Here is a 16,608-nt window from a genome sequence, read left to right as displayed (position 1 = left end):
ATCCAGCCACACACTCCACTATCCACACACTCCACTATTCACACACTCCACTATCCAGCCACATACTCCACTACCCACACACTCCACTATCCACACACTCCACTATCCACACACTCCACTATCCAACCACACACTCCACTATCCACACACTCTACTATCCACACACTCCACTACCCACCCACACACTCCACTATCCAGCCACACACTCCACTATCCACACACTCCACTACCCACCCACACACTCCATTACCCACACACTCCACTATCCAGCCACACGCTCCACTATCCACACACTCCACTACCCAGCCACACACCCCACTATCCAGCCACACACTCCACTATCCAGCCTCACACTCCACTACCCAGCCACACACTCCACTATCCAGCCACACGCTCCACTATCCACACACTCCACTACCCAGCCACACACTCCACTATCCACACACTCCACTATCCAGCCACACACTCCACTACCAAGCCTCACACTCCACTACCCAGCCACACACTGCACTATCCACACACTCCACTATCCAGCCACACACTCCACTACCCAGTCACACACTCCACTACCCACACACTCCACTATCCACACACTCCACTATCCAGCCACACACTACACTACCCAGTCACACACTCCACTACCCACACACTCCACTATCCACACACTCCACTATCCACCCAGACACTCCACTATCCACCCACACACTCCACTATCCACCCACACACTCCACTATCCACACACTCCACTATCTAGCCTCACACTCCACTACCCAGCCACACACTCCACTATCCAGCCACACGCTCCACTATCCACACACTCCACTACCCAGCCACACACTCCACTATCCACACACTCCACTATCCAGCCACACACTCCACTACCAAGCCTCACACTCCACTACCCAGCCACACACTGCACTATCCACACACTCCACTATCCAGCCACACACTCCACTACCCAGTCACACACTCCACTACCCACACACTCCACTATCCACACACTCCACTATCCAGCCACACACTACACTACCCAGTCACACACTCCACTACCCACACACTCCACTATCCACACACTCCACTATCCACCCAGACACTCCACTATCCACCCACACACTCCACTATCCACCCACACACTCCACTATCCACACACTCCACCATCCAGCCACACACTCCACCATCCAGCCACACACTCCACTATCCACCCACACACTCCACTATCCAACCACACACTCCACTATCCACACACTCCACTATCCACCCACACACTCCACTATCCAACCACACACTCCACTATCCAACCACACACTCCACTATCCACACACTCCACTATCCATCCACACACTCCACTATCCACACACTCTACTATCCACACACTCCACTACCCAGCCACACACTCCACTATCCAGCCACACACTCCACTATCCACTCACTCCACTATCCAGCCACACACTACACTAAGTGGAGCCGGCCACACGCTCCACTAAGTTGATCCATTCGTGACTGTGGAATTCATATTATTTGGTTCTTTCGGGAAAGTCATGTAGATTGAAAAAAAAGTGAATAAAAAAATATTTCCAAAATCATGGAAATCTTTCCAAATCATGAACAAACACAAGATCCAGGTGCGATTTAACACAGTACAGAAAATTCGTGATCTGATCCCATCTGTGAAGGGAAAGATTCCTGAACATGCAATATCCCGGCATCTACAAACTAAGCTGTATCTGCGCCAGTAGTTACATTGGGGAAACTAAGCGACATGTTTCAGATCGTGTTCATGAGCAACAAGGCAGATTTGAAACGCGGTAGGACCAATACTTCTGCCGTGGCTGATCATTATTTTAATGAGGCTGGCTCACACGAACTTGATTTCTCTAAGACGAAGGTACTTTGCAAGCCCACTGGCTATCAACAAAGATTTGTTCATGAAGCCATCCATATATACAGACACAATTTCAACTGAGAGGATGGTTATAAACTCAGCAATCAATTCATAACATTTTTGACATGCGTTTTTCTGGATTTTTGTTGTTATTCTGTCTTCAAATAAGCCTACCATTAAAATTATAGGCTGATCATTTCTTTGTCAGTGGGAAAACGTACAAAATCAGCAGGGGAACAAATACTTTGTTTCCCTCACTGTATCTCTACAATATCTCTCTGGTTCACCGTCTCGTCTCTCGAGTGGCGTCCCTTTGCTTCAGGGCGCCGTGCTAAGCGGAGTTGTCAGTGAGAGACGCAGTCAACAGCTGACTCGTCGCCTGAGACGTAGATGAACCGGGTTCTCAAGCCAAGCGAGTTGGTCTCATCCCGGTCACCAATGACTCACGCAGAGACGCATAGACTCACACAGAGACCCATAGACTGACTCACACAGAGACCCATAGACTCGCACAGAGACCCATAGACTCACACAGAGACACATAGACTCACACAGTGACCCGTATACTGTACTCACACAGAGACCCATAGACTCACACAGAGACCCATAGACTCACAGAGACCCATAGACTCACACACAGAGACCCATAGACTCACACAGAGACCCATAGACTCACACAGAGACCCATAGACTCACACAGTGACCCGTATACTCACACAGAGACCCATAGATTCACACACAGAGACACATAGACTCACACACAGAGACCCATAGACTCACACAGACTGAGTTGTGATTAAACCGGGTTCTCTAGTGGAGAGAGTTGATGGTCTCAGTCCGGTCACCAGTGTCTGTTACAAACCCTTATCTCGTTACATTTGGTTCTGCACTGAATTTGGCAAAACACATTCTGCTCTTTGGACGAGTGGTCACGTGCACGGATGACACTGCTCCACAGCTCGTGACACCTCTCACCACCACCATCAACATCAACAACCTTGGTCAATCCACTGCTGGATGAAGCCCTCCCCGGGTGCCCGCACGACCGGCCACAATCCACCCAGCGTGGTGAAGTATGGTCAAACAAATAACCGTCCACGGCCCCCCTGCACAGCGTGGGGGAACCCGCGTGCAGCGGTGGGATAACATCGCTCTCGCGTAGAGACAGAGAGACATGGGCCGACTCAGACAGAGAGAGAGAGAGACACGGGCCGACTCAGACAGAGAGAGACACGGGCCGACTCAGACAGAGAGAGACACGGGGCCGACTCAGACAGAGAGAGACACGGGGCCGACTCAGACAGAGACACGGGGCCGACTCAGACAGAGAGAGACACGGGGCCGACTCAGACAGAGAGAGACACGGGGCCGACTCAGACAGAGACACGGGGCCGACTCAGACAGAGACACGGGACCGACTCAGACAGAGACACGGGGCCGACTCAGACAGAGAGAGACACGGGGCCGACTCAGACAGAGAGACACGGGGCCGACTCAGACAGAGAGACACGGGGCCGACTCAGACAGAGACACGGGGCCGACTCAGACAGAGAGACACGAGGCCGACTCAGACAGAGACACGGGGCCGACTCAGACAGAGAGAGACACGGGGCCGACTCAGAGAGAGACACGAGGCCGACTCAGACAGAGACACGTGGCCGACTCAGACAGAGACACGGGACCGACTCAGACAGAGAGAGACACGGGGCCGACTCAGACAGAGAGACACGGGGCCGACTCAGACAGAGAGACACGGGGCCGACTCAGACAGAGACACGGGGCCGACTCAGACAGAGAGAGACACGAGGCCGACTCAGAGAGAGACACGGGGCCGACTCAGACAGAGAGACGCGAGGCCGACTCAGACAGAGAGACACGGGGCCGACTCAGACAGAGAGACACGGGGCCGACTCAGACAGAGAGAGACACGGGGCCGACTCAGACAGAGAGAGACACGAGGCCGACTCAGACAGAGACACGTGGCCGACTCAGACAGAGACACGGGGCCGACTCAGACAGAGAGAGACACGGGGCCGACTCAGACAGAGAGACACGGGGCCGACTCAGACAGAGAGAGACACGGGGCCGACTCAGACAGAGAGACACGGGGCCGACTCAGACAGAGGGAGACACGGGGCCGACTCAGACAGAGAGACACGGGGCCGACTCAGACAGAGAGACACGGGGCCGACTCAGACAGAGAGACACGAGGCCGACTCAGACAGAGAGACACGGGGCCAACTCAGACAGACAGAGACACAGGGCCGACTCAGACAGAGAGACACGGGGCCGACTCAGACAGAGAGACACGAGGCCGACTCAGACAGAGAGAGACACGGGGCCGACTCAGACAGAGAGACACGGGGCCGACTCAGACAGAGGGAGACACGGGGCCGACTCAGACAGAGAGACACGGGGCCGACTCAGACAGAGAGACACGGGGCCGACTCAGACAGACAGAGACACAGGGCCGACTCAGACAGAGAGACACGGGGCCGACTCAGACAGAGAGACACGGGGCCGACTCAGACAGAGAGACACGGGGCCGACTCAGACAGAGAGAGACACGGGGCCGACTCAGAGAGAGACACGGGGCCGACTCAGACAGAGAGACGCGAGGCCGACTCAGACAGAGAGACACGGGGCCGACTCAGACAGAGAGACACGGGGCCGACTCAGACAGAGAGAGACACGGGGCCGACTCAGACAGAGACACACGAGGCCGACTCAGACAGAGAGACACGAGGCCGACTCAGACAGAGAGAGACACGGGGCCGACTTTCAATTTCGATATATTTTCTAGCTAGTTTAAATAACATCAGCTGCAAGCCCGGGCTGAGCCAATGGGAGGGAGCTGTGATAACGGGGGGCGGAGGGAGGGGGGGGTGAGCCGGGGTGCAGCCGAGCAGGTGACATGGTCTGGCTCCGTGAGCACCGTGCACGGACAACCGACGCCTCTGATTGGTCAATGCGACTGACTCGATTCCAAAGGCCGCATTTCGATTCAACTTCGCGAAGACGAATCGATAAATTGCCCGACAATTCGGTGATTAACCACCGATTTAGAGAAATCGGAATCGAATTACGTCACTTTATTGCCTGGAAGGGGGGGTAAGAAGTTCCAATAAATCTGTCATCAGTGGCCAGGGTCGATCCACTGCTGGACGAGGGCCTCCCCTCGTCATCATCGACTCGGGCGCCTCTCTCAGAGTGTGGTGTGTGTGTTCTCTCTCTCTCTCTCTCAGAGTGTGGTGTGTGTGTTCTCTCTCTCTGAGTGTGGTGTGTGTGTTCTCTCTCTCAGAGTGTGGTGTGTGTGTTCTCTCTCTCTCTCAGAGTGTGGTGTGTTCTCTCTCTCTCAGAGTGTGGTGTGTGTGTTCTCTCTCTCTCAGAGTGTGGTGTGTTCTCTCTCTCTCTCAGAGTGTGGTGTGTGTGTTCTCTCTCTCTCAGAGTGTGGTGTGTGTGTTCTCTCTCTCTCAGAGTGTGGTGTGTGTGTTCTCTCTCTCTCAGAGAGTGGTGTGTGTGTTCTCTCTCAGAGTGTGGTGTGTGTGTTCTCTCTCTCTCAGAGTGTGGTGTGTGTGTGTTCTCTCTCTCTCAGAGAGTGGTGTGTGTGTTCTCTCTCTCTCTCTCAGAGTGTGGTGTGTGTGTTCTCTCTCTCTCAGACTGTGGTGTGTGTGTTCTCTCTCTCTCAGAGTGTGGTGTGTGTGTTCTCTCTCTCTCTCTCTCAGAGTGTGGTGTGTGTGTTCTCTCTCTCTCAGAGTGTGTGTGTGTGCTCTCTCTCTCTCTCAGAGTGTGGTGTGTGTGTTCTCTCTCTCTCAGAGAGTGGTGTGTGTGTTCTCTCTCAGAGTGTGGTGTGTGTGTTCTCTCTCTCTCTCTCAGAGTGTGGTGTGTGTGTTCTCTCTCTCTCAGAGTGTGGTGTGTGTGTTCTCTCTCTCTCTCAGAGTGTGGTGTGTGTGTTCTCTCTCTCTCTCTCAGAGTGTGTGTGTGTGTTCTCTCTGTCTCAGAGAGTGGTGTGTGTGTTCTCTCTCTGAGTGTGGTGTGTGTGTTCTCTCTCTCTCTCAGAGTGTGTGTGTGTGTGTTCTCTCTCTCTCTCAGAGTGTGGTGTGTGTGTTCTCTCTCTCTCTCAGAGTGTGGTGTGTGTGTGTTCTCTCTCTCTGAGTGTGGTGTGTGTGCTCTCTCTCTCTCAGAGTGTGGTGTGTGTGTTCTCTCTCTCTCAGAGAGTGGTGTGTGTGTTCTCTCTCTCTCTCAGAGTGTGGTGTGTGTGTTCTCTCTGTCTCAGAGAGTGGTGTGTGTGTTCTCTCTCTCTGAGTGTGGTGTGTGTGTTCTCTCTCTCTCTCTCTCAGAGTGTGTGTGTGTGTGTTCTCTCTCTCTCAGTGTGGTGTGTGTGTTCTCTCTCAGAGTGTGGTGTGTGTGTTCTCTCTCAGAGTGTGGTGTGTGTGTGTTCTCTCTCTCAGAGTGTGGTGTGTGTGTTCTCTCTCTCTCAGTGTGGTGTGTGTGTTCTCTCTCAGAGTGTGGTGTGTGTGTTCTCTCTCTCTCTCAGAGTGTGGTGTGTGTGTGTTCTCTCTCTCTCAGAGAGTGGTGTGTGTGTTCTCTCTCTCTCTCTCAGAGTGTGGTGTGTGTGTTCTCTCTCTCTCTCAGAGTGTGGTGTGTGTGTTCTCTCTCTCTCAGAGAGTGGTGTGTGTGTTCTCTCTCTCTCTCAGAGTGTGGTGTGTGTGTTCTCTCTCTCTCTCAGAGTGTGGTGTGTGTGTTCTCTCTCTCTCTCTTAGAGTGTGGTGTGTGTGTTCTCTCTCTCTCAGAGTGTGGTGTGTGTGTTCTCTCTCTCAGAGAGTGGTGTGTGTATTCTCTCTCTCTCAGAGTGTGGTGTGTATGTTCTCTCTCTCTCAGAGTGTGGTGTGTGTTCTCTCTCTCAGAGTGTGGTGTGTGTGTTCTCTCTCTCTCTCAGAGTGTGGTGTGTGTGTTCTCTCTCTCTCTCTCTCAGAGTGTGTGTGTGTGTTCTCTCTCTCAGAGTGTGGTGTGTGTGTTCTCTCTCTCTCTCAGAGTGTGTGTGTGTGTTCTCTCTCTCTCAGAGTGTGGTGTGTGTGTTCTCTCTCTCTCAGAGTGTGGTGTGTGTGTTCTCTCTCTCTCTCTCTCAGAGTGTGTGTGTGTGTTCTCTCTCTCAGTGTGGTGTGTGTGTTCTCTCTCTCTCTCTCAGAGTGTGGTGTGTTCTCTCTCTCTCTCAGAGTGTGGTGTGTGTGTTCTCTCTCTCAGAGTGTGGTGTGTGTTCTCTCTCAGAGTGTGGTGTGTGTTCTCTCTCAGAGTGTGGTGTGTGTGTTCTCTCTCTCTCAGAGTGTGGTGTGTGTGTTCTCTCTCTCAGAGTGTGGTGTGTGTGTTCTCTCAGAGTGTGTGTGTTCTCTCTCTCAGAGTGTGGTGTGTGTGTTCTCTCTCAGAGTGTGGTGTGTGTGTGTTCTCTCTCTCAGAGTGTGTGTGTGTGTTCTCTCAGAGTGTGGTGTGTGTGTTCTCTCTCTCAGAGTGTGGTGTGTGTGTTCTCTCTCTCAGAGTGTGGTGTGTGTGTTCTCTCTCTCAGAGTGTGGTATGTGTGTGTTCTCTCTCAGAGTGTGTGTGTGTGTGTTCTCTCTCTCAGAGTGTGTGTGTGTTCTCTCAGAGTGTGGTGTGTGTGTGTTCTCTCTCTCAGAGGGTGTGTGTGTGTTCTCTCAGAGTGTGTGTGTGTGTGTGTTCTCTCTGTCTCTCACAGTGTGTGTGTGTGTGTTCTCTCTCTCTCTCAGAGTGTGGTGTGTGTTCTCTCTCTCAGAGTGTGTGTGTGTGTGTGTTCTCTCAGAGTGTGGTGTATGTGTGTTCTCTCTCTCTCTCTCAGAGTGTGGTGTGTGTGTTCTCTCTCTCAGAGTGTGTGTGTGTTCTCTCAGAGTGTGGTGTGTGTGTGTTCTCTCTCTCTCAGAGTGTGGTGTGTGTGTGTTCTCTCTCAGAGTGTGGTGTGTGTGTTCTCTCTCTCTCAGAGTGTGGTGTGTGTGTTCTGTCTCTCTCAGAGTGTGGTGTGTGTTCTCTCTCTCAGAGTGTGGTGTGTGTGTTCTCTCTCAGAGTGTGGTGTGTGTGTTCTCTCTCTCTCTCTCAGAGTGTGGTGTGTGTGTTCTCTCAGAGTGTGTGTGTGTGTTCTCTCAGAGTGTGTGTGTGTGTGTGTTCTCTCTCTCTCTCACAGTGTGTGTGTGTGTGTTCTCTCTCTCTCTCAGAGTGTGGTGTGTGTTCTCTCTCTCAGAGTGTGTGTGTGTGTGTGTTCTCTCAGAGTGTGGTGTATGTGTGTTCTCTCTCTCTCTCTCAGAGTGTGGTGTGTGTGTTCTCTCTCTCAGAGTGTGTGTGTGTTCTCTCAGAGTGTGGTGTGTGTGTGTTCTCTCTCTCTCAGAGTGTGGTGTGTGTGTGTTCTCTCTCAGAGTGTGGTGTGTGTGTTCTCTCTCTCTCAGAGTGTGGTGTGTGTGTTCTGTCTCTCTCAGAGTGTGGTGTGTGTTCTCTCTCTCAGAGTGTGGTGTGTGTGTTCTCTCTCAGAGTGTGGTGTGTGTGTTCTCTCTCTCTCTCTCAGAGTGTGGTGTGTGTGTTCTCTCTCAGAGTGTGGTGTGTGTGTTCTCTCTCTCTCAGAGTGTGGTGTGTGTGTTCTGTCTCTCTCAGAGTGTGGTGTGTGTTCTCTCTCTCAGAGTGTGGTGTGTGTGTTCTCTCTCAGAGTGTGGTGTGTGTGTTCTCTCTCTCTCTCAGAGTGTGGTGTGTGTGTTCTGTCTCTCTCTCAGAGTGTGGTGTGTGTGTTCTCTCTCCCTCTCTCAGAGTGTGGTGTGTGTGTTCTCTCAGAGTGTGTGTGTGTGTTCTCTCAGAGTGTGTGTGTGTGTTCTCTCAGAGTGTGTGTGTGTGTGTGTTCTCTCAGAGTGTGGTGTATGTGTGTTCTCTCTCTCTCTCAGAGTGTGTGTGTTCTCTCTCACAGAGTGTGGTGTGTGTGTGTTCTCTCTCTCTCAGAGTGTGGTGTGTATTCTCTCTCTCAGAGTGTGTGTGTTCTCTCTCTCAGAGTGTGGTGTGTGTTCTCTCTCTCAGAGTGTGTGTGTTCTCTCTCTCAGAGTGTGGTGTGTTCTCTCTCTCAGAGTGTGGTGTGTGTTCTCTCTCTCTCAGAGTGTGGTGTGTGTTCTCTCTCTCAGAGTGTGGTGTGTGTTCTCTCTCTCAGAGTGTGTGTGTTCTCTCTCTCTTTTTTTACGATCAGAGGAAACAAGAAGATGCTCGGTGTAGTCGGCACTTTGCTCCGTTCATCATTTCGTTTTTTTTGTTTTTTATGCTTTGCTTTATGTAAACCCCCCCCCCCCCTTTAAATGAAAGACACAACAATTTTTTTTCATTTTTTCTTCTCTCCTTTCCCCTTCACTCTCTCTCTACCCCCCTCTCTGCCCCCCCTCTCTCTCCGCCCCCCCTCTCTCTCTACCCCCCTCTCTTCCTACTCCATTTGGCTCTCTCTCGCTCTCTCTCTTTTTTCTTTATAACTACGACAAGTGCTGCACCTGCACGCAGCCCTCCTCACAGTCAAACAGCCACCGACGGGTAGCTTAGATCTGCACGCAGAGCTCTCCGTCATCTGCCACCGAGCACACGGCCTCCTCCAGCGCCCACTACTCCTTGAAGGCCGGCACGGCGTGGGTCAGCCGCGCACGGCGGAACTCCGGCCACACACCCTGGCTCCGACCGGAGCGCGGAAGATGCCCAGGCTGCTGACCAGACGTTGCCCCTCCAGGGCCACCTTCCTTGCCCTGTATATGGCGAGCTTGGCATGGCCGACGAGCACGTTGACCAGCCCCTGAAGATGTTGGGGTCCGTCGCCCTTCGGGTATCCAAAGATGAGGACCGTCGGGGAGAAGTGGAGGCTGAACCTTAGGAGGATGTTTCTCAGGACCTTGAACAGCGAGTCCAGGCTCTTGCACTCCACGTATTGGTGCGCCACCGTCTCCACTTTACCGCAGAACCGGCACTCCGGGGACGTGTCGGTGAAGCGCGCCAGGGAGGCGTTGGTGGTGACGGTGCCGTGGGTGATGCTCCAGCTGAGGTCGCCGATGCGGTTGTACGTCGGGCTGGAGTGGAGTTGCCTCCAGCGAGGCCTCTCCGGAGAGACGCAGGGCAGGGCTTTCCTCCAGGCATGGTCCTTGTGGCTCCTCAGGGTGTCCTGTTGGTGGAACCGGACCATGTAGGAGTAGAGCACCTTCCTCTTTACATTTGCGAAGGCCACCTCCGGCAGGTCTTCCAGCCGGCACAGGTTGTGATCCGCCTTCGTTTGTCGGCATTGGCGATGCAGTGGCACGACTGAGAGCTCCGGTGGAGGGGGACCGAGAAGGGCCTCGTCATCCCCAACGCCGATGGGGGGCGTTCTCCCCGCTGCCGCTGAGAAGGCCCCCTTGGCTTTGGCCAGGATCCGGGCAGCCACTCGGAGCGACTGCAGCCCCCCTGTCTTTGCGGCCACGTCTGCTGGTCTGAGCCACCGGCCCCGTGTTTCAGGCTGTTCTCTCTCTCAGAGTGTGGTGTGTGTGTTCTCTCTCTCAGAGTGTGGTGTGTGTGTTCTCTCTCTCAGAGTGTGGTGTGTGTGTGTGTGTTCTCTCAGAGTGTGGTGTGTGTGTTCTCTCTCAGAGTGTGGTGTGTGTGTTCTCTCTCTGAGTGTGGTGTGTGTGTTCTCTCTCTCTCTTAGAGTGTGGTGTGTGTGTTCTCTCTCTGAGTGTGGTGTGTGTGTTCTCTCTCTCAGAGTGTGGTGTGTGTGTGTGTTCTCTCAGAGTGTGGTGTGTGTGTTCTCTCTCAGAGTGTGGTGTGTGTGTTCTCTCTCTCTCAGAGTGTGGTGTGTGTTCTCTCTCTCAGAGTGTGGTATGTGTGTGTGTGTTCTCTCAGAGTGTGGTGTGTGTGTGTTCTCTCTTTCTCAGAGTGTGGTGTGTGTGTTTTCTCTCTGAGTGTGGTGTGTGTGTTCTCTCTCTCTCAGAGTGTGGTGTGTGTGTGTTCTCTCTCTGAGTGTGGTGTGTGTGTTCTCTCTCTCTCTCAGAGTGTGGTGTGTGTGTTCTCTCTCAGAGTGTGGTGTGTGTGTGTTCTCTCTCAGAGTTTGGTGTGTGTGTATTCTCTCTTAGAGTGTGGTGTGTGTGTGTTCTCTCTCTCAGAGTGTGGTGTGTGTGTGTTCTCTCAGCGTGTGGTGTGTGTTCTCTCTCAGAGTGTGGTGTGTGTGTTCTCTCTCAGAGTGTGGTGTGTGTGTGTGTTCTCTCTCAGAGTGTGTGTGTGTTCTCTCTCTCAGAGTGTGGTGTGTGTGTTCTCTCTCTCAGAGTGTGGTGTGTGTATTCTCTCTCAGAGTGTGGTGTGTGTGTTCTCTCTCTCTCTCAGAGTGTGGTGTGTGTGTTCTCTCTCAGAGTGTGGTGTGTGTGTGTGTTCTCTCTCTCAGAGTGTGGTGTGTGTGTTCTCTCTCAGAGTGTGGGGTGTGTGTGTGTTCTCTCTCTCTCAGAGTGTGGTGTGTGTGTGTTCTCTCTCTCAGAGTGTGGTGTGTTTGTGTTCTCTCTCAGAGTGTGGTGTGTGTGTGTTCTCTCTCAGAGTTTGGTGTGTGTGTATTCTCTCTCAGAGTGTGGTGTGTGTGTGTTCTCTCTCAGAGTTTGGTGTGTGTGTATTCTCTCAGAGTGTGGTGTGTGTGTTCTCCCTCTCAGAGTGTGGTGTGTGTGTGTTCTCTCTCTCTCTCTCAGAGTGTGGTGTGTGTGTTCTCTCTCTCAGAGTGTGGTGTGTGTGTATTCTCTCTCAGAGTGTGGTGTGTGTGTGTTCTCTCTCTCTCAGCGTGTGGTGTGTGTGTATTCTCTCTCAGAGTGTGGTGTGTGTGTTCTCCCTCTCAGAGTGTGGTGTGTGTGTGTTCTCTCTCTCTCAGAGTGTGGTGTGTGTGTGTTCTCTCTCTCAGAGTGTGATGTGTGTGTTCTCTCTCAGAGTGTGGTGTGTGTGTTCTCTCTCAGAGTGTGTGTGTGTGTGTGTTCTCTCTCTCAGTGGTGTGTGTGTTCTCGCTCTCTCTCAGAGTGGTGTGTGTGTTCTCGCTCTCTCTCAGAGTGTGGTGTGTGTGTTCTCTCTCCCCCTGTTCTCTCAATGGGTTATCCGGCTTCCTCCTCCCATGGCTAAATAATCCCACCCCGTCTCACCTGCATCGGCCCACCCCCAATGCTCAACAGAATCCCCTCCAAATCACTCCACTGGGACAACGCGCTGCTGCAGCTGTAGCAGCAGTGGCAGCTGTAGCAGCAGTGGCAACAGCAACAGTGGCAACAGCAAAAGTGGCAACCAGTGGCAACAGCAACAGTGGCAGCAGTGGAAACAGCAACAGTGGCAACCAGTGGAAACAGCAACAGTGGCAACAGTGGCAACAGCAACAGTGGCAACCAGTGGCAACAGAAACAGTGGCAACAGCAACAGTGGCAACAGCAACAGTGGCAACAGCAAAAGTGGCAACCAGTGGCAACAGAAACAGTGGCAACAGCAACAGTGGCAACAGAAACAGTGGCAACAGCAACAGTGGCAACAGTGGCAACAGCAACAGTGGCAACAGTGGCAACAGTGGCAACAGCAACAGTGGCAACAGCAACAGTGGCAACAGTGACAGCAGTGGCAGCAGTGACAGCAGTGGCAACAGTGGCAGCAGTGGCAACAGTGGCAACAGTGACAGCAGTGGCAACAGTGGCAACAGTGGCAACAGCGGCAGCAGTGGCAACAGTGGCAACAGTGACAGCAGTGGCAGCAGTGGCAACAGTGGCAGCAGCGGCAGCAGTGACAGCAGTGGCAACAGCGGCAGCAGTGGCAACAGCAACAGCAGTGGTAACAGTGGCAACAGCGGCAGCAGTGGCAACAGCAACAGTGGCAGCAGTGGCAACAGCGGCAGCAGCGGCAGCAGTGGCAACATCGCCCCCTGCTGTGAGAACGTAGCAAGAGCCACCTGAACAAAGAGCCGAGCGACTCGGTGAGACTTTCCTAGAGGTGGGGGGGATGTAAACTAAATTGCGTCTTATTTTTATCTGAGCAGGTGAAGAAGGCCCCACTGACCTGCTACGTAGCTCTTTTTAAGAAGCTGGCTATCACAAATGATATCATCATCATCGCGTGCGAATTGATAGTGGAGCCAATAGCTCTAACACGCGTGGGTGCCGTTGATTCTACACGTGGAGGGGGAAACGGGAGGATCCGGAGAAAAATCCAAGCGACCACGCAAACGCCAGAGATGTCCATAGATGTCCAGCAGCAGCAGCAGGCGTCGTCAGGGTCTGGATCGAACCCACGACCTCCTGCACACCAGGCGAGGTAGTTAACATCTCCTAGCCACCGTGATGATGATGAGAGGCGAGGTAGTTAACATCTCCTAGCCACCGTGATGATGATGAGAGGCGAGGTAGTTAACATCTCCTAGCCACCGTGATGATGATGAGAGGCGAGGTAGTTGATATCTCCTAGCCACCGTGATGATGATGAGAGGCGAGGTGGTTAACATCTCCTAGCCACTGCGATGATGATGAGAGGCGAGGTAGTTAACATCTCCTAGCCACTGCGATGATGATGAGAGGCGAGGTAGTTAACATCTCCTAGCCACTGTGATGATGATGAGAGGCGAGGTAGTTAACATCTCCAAGCCACTGTGATGATGATGAGAGGCGAGGTAGTTAACATCTCCTAGCCACCGTGATGATGATGAGAGGCAAGGTAGTTAACATATCCAAGCCACTGTGATGATGATGAGAGGCGAGGTAGTTAATATCTCCTAGCCACCGTGATGATGATGAGAGGCGAGGTAGTTAACATCTCCTAGCCACTGCGATGATGATGAGAGGCGAGGTAGTTAACATCTCCTAGCCACCGTGATGATGATGAGAGGCGAGGTAGTTAACATCTCCTAGCCACCGTGATGATGATGAGAGGCGAGGTAGTTAACATCTCCTAGCCACTGTGATGATGAGAGGCGAGGTAGTTAACATCTCCTAGCCACCGTGATGATGATGAGAGGCGAGGTAGTTAACATCTCCTAGCCACTGTGATGATGATGAGAGGCGAGGTAGTTAACATCTCCTAGCCACCGTGATGATGATGAGAGGCGAGGTAGTTAACATCTCCTAGCCACTGTGATGATGAGAGGCGAGGTAGTTAACATCTCCTAGCCACCGTGATGATGATGAGAGGCGAGGTAGTTAACATCTCCTAGCCACTGTGATGATGATGAGAGGCGAGGTAGTTAACATCTCCTAGCCACCGTGATGATGATGAGAGGCGAGGTAGTTAACATCTCCTAGCCACTGTGATGATGATGAGAGGCGAGGTAGTTAACATCTCCTATCCACTGTGATGATGATGAGAGGCGAGGTAGTTAAGATCTCCTAGCCACTGTGATGATGAGAGGCGAGGTAGTTAACATCTCCTAGCCACCGTGATGATGATGAGAGGCGAGGTAGTTAACATCTCATAGCCACTGTGATGATGATGAGAGGCGAGGTAGTTAACATCTCCTAGCCACCGTGATGATGATGAGAGGCGAGGTAGTTAACATCTCCTAGCCACCGCGGCGTCTTAACAACAAGAGACACGATTTGGTGCTGCTGCTGCTGTGTTGGCAGTGGCAGATAACAACAACAACAACAACTCAGCATGTTCCATGTCAACAACAACAACTCAGCAGGTTCCATGTCAACAACAACAACTCAGCAGGTTCCGTGTCAACAACAACAACTCAGCATGTTCCATGTCAACAACAACAACAACAACTCAGCAGGTTCCGTGTCAACAACAACAACAACTCAGCAGGTTCCATGTCAACAACAACAACTCAGCATGTTCCGTGTCAACAACAACAACAACTCAGCAGGTTCCGTGTCAACAACAACAACTCAGCATGTTCCATGTCAACAACAACAACAACTCAGCAGGTTCCGTGTCAACAACAACAACAACTCAGCAGGTTCCATGTCAACAACAACAACTCAGCATGTTCCGTGTCAACAACAACTCAGCATGTTCCGTGTCAACAACAACAACTCAGCAGGTTCCGTGTCAACAACAACAACTCAGCAGGTTCCATGTCAACAACAACAACAACTCAGCAGGTTCCGTGTCAACAACAACAACAACAACTCAGCAGGTTCCGTGTCAACAACAACAACAACAACTCAGCAGGTTCCGTGTCAACAACAACAACTCAGCATGTTCCATGTCAACAACAACAACAACTCAGCAGGTTCCGTGTCAACAACAACAACAACTCAGCACGATCCGTGTCAACAACAACAACAACTCAGCAGGTTCCGTGTCAACAACAACAACAACTCAGCATGTTCCATGTCAACAACAACAACAACTCAGCAGGTTCCGTGTCAACAACAACAACAACTCAGCACGATCCGTGTCAACAACAACAACAACTCAGCAGGTTCCGTGTCAACAACAACAACAACTCAGCATGTTCCATGTCAACAACAACAACAACTCAGCAGGTTCCGTGTCAACAACAACAGCAGCACCGCGTGACGTTTAAGGCAATGGCCCTCTGTCATGGCACACACATCGAGATGCCAGAGAGCGAGAGAGTGGGAGAGTGGACGGTCAGCATCAGAATCGTTATTCAGACTGGAGGAGGATTAATCCGAAGAGCTGTAAAGCTCTTTACCACACAAATGTCCGGTCAGGCCACGGAGTGCACGAGTTACAACAACGAACAACACAACAACAACACAACAACAACACACGGACACGGGCAGCAGTGCAGAGCAACAGTGAGCAGCAGCAGCAGGTGCCAGGAGGATCGTCACAGCCATGGATCGTGAACGGTGGTGGTGGCCTCTATCCAGCAGTGGATCGACCACGGCTGAGGATGATGTCTCAGCGGTGGGGTGAACGGCTCGCGAAAGGAGAACTCAGCCCATCATCATCTATCCCTCAATGGTCGATAAAGTGCTTTCCAATTTGTGGAAGGTTGCCAGTGGTTGTTCTATGGGTAGACGCGCATCCCCCGCCATGGGAATGTGGAATTTCCACTCGTGGCTTCGCAGGGCTGTAACAACGAGATAGGCACCAATCGTGCAATGCTCATTGTGAGCAGCACTTTGAAGATACAATTTTAACATTTAAATGTGGATGATCAAGTTTTTAATCAGGACACACCCACATTGGATGTATGCATGTGCTATGAAGAAGGCCCATTGCCCGAAACGTCGCCCATCAAATATTTTTTCCTCTTTTAAGGCCACAGTGTTAATGATGCACGTGTTGAGTTTGTGTTGATTTTTGTGTTATCTGGTGACGCTGCTGCTGGTTGTTGCTTTAGCAGTGGTGCGCAAACAACTACTGAACGTTCCGTGTTCATAACAACACCGCGTGTGTATGACCTTAAATGGTAAATATATAATAGGCGACGTTTCGAGGCATGGCCCTTCTAAATGGGCCATTTTTGTATTGTTTGTTGTGGCTTTCTGACCTGCTCCGACTGGACATGTGAAAAATAGCTTAATCGCTCATCGTATTTCTCCAGGATAAATAAAGATTCTGATTCTGACATTGAATGTGATGTTCTGTGAAGATGCTAAAATACAATTTTAAATACATCGATTCGATTTCCACATTTGTTGAATCGACATTGAGTGCAATCGCGTTCAGTATTTAAAAAAACTCGATTCGATTCCGATTCCGTTTTTAACACCGGTGGTGGGCGGTGGGCTGGGCGTGGGGTGAGGAGTGCGAATCGCGGCGGCTCT

The 16,608-nt window shown here is 51.9% G+C and overlaps 1 protein-coding gene across 1 annotated transcript; it reads left to right on the top strand.

Moving 5' to 3' along the window:
• Window positions 1-1,759: 1,759 nt before the first annotated feature.
• Window positions 1,760-15,914, top strand: LOC142906268 (uncharacterized). The gene is made up of 4 exons (XM_076053746.1): window positions 1,760-1,805; window positions 10,881-11,771; window positions 11,909-12,661; window positions 15,907-15,914. The coding sequence occupies exons 1-4, from the start codon at window positions 1,760-1,762 to the stop codon at window positions 15,912-15,914; spliced, it is 1,698 nt and encodes a 565-aa protein (XP_075909861.1).
• Window positions 15,915-16,608: the final 694 nt, after the last annotated feature.

This window comes from Petromyzon marinus, chromosome 62 (genome assembly GCF_048934315.1).
Source record: "Petromyzon marinus isolate PM22_M1 ecotype Great Lakes invasive population chromosome 62, UKy_Petmar_22M1.pri1.0, whole genome shotgun sequence".
In the NCBI taxonomy this organism is placed as follows: Eukaryota; Metazoa; Chordata; class Hyperoartia; order Petromyzontiformes; family Petromyzontidae; genus Petromyzon; species Petromyzon marinus.
Note: the sequence above shows the minus strand (reverse complement) of the source record. Positions and strands in the feature narration are given on the sequence as shown.

What these genes read in the sequence shown, in the direction of transcription:
- LOC142906268 (XM_076053746.1), top strand. Translation starts at nt 1,760, where the DNA reads ATGTTTCAGATCGTGTTCATGAGCAACAAGGCAGATTTGAAACGCG. An exon ending in CAAGGCAGATTTGAAACGCG is followed by an intron (nt 1,806 to 10,880) that starts GTAGGACCAATA and finishes TCTCTCTCTGAG; the next exon opens with TGTGGTGTGTGTGTTCTCTC. An exon ending in TCTCTCTCTCTCAGAGTGTG is followed by an intron (nt 11,772 to 11,908) that starts GTGTGTGTGTGT and finishes TCTCTCTCAGAG; the next exon opens with TGGTGTGTGTGTTCTCGCTC.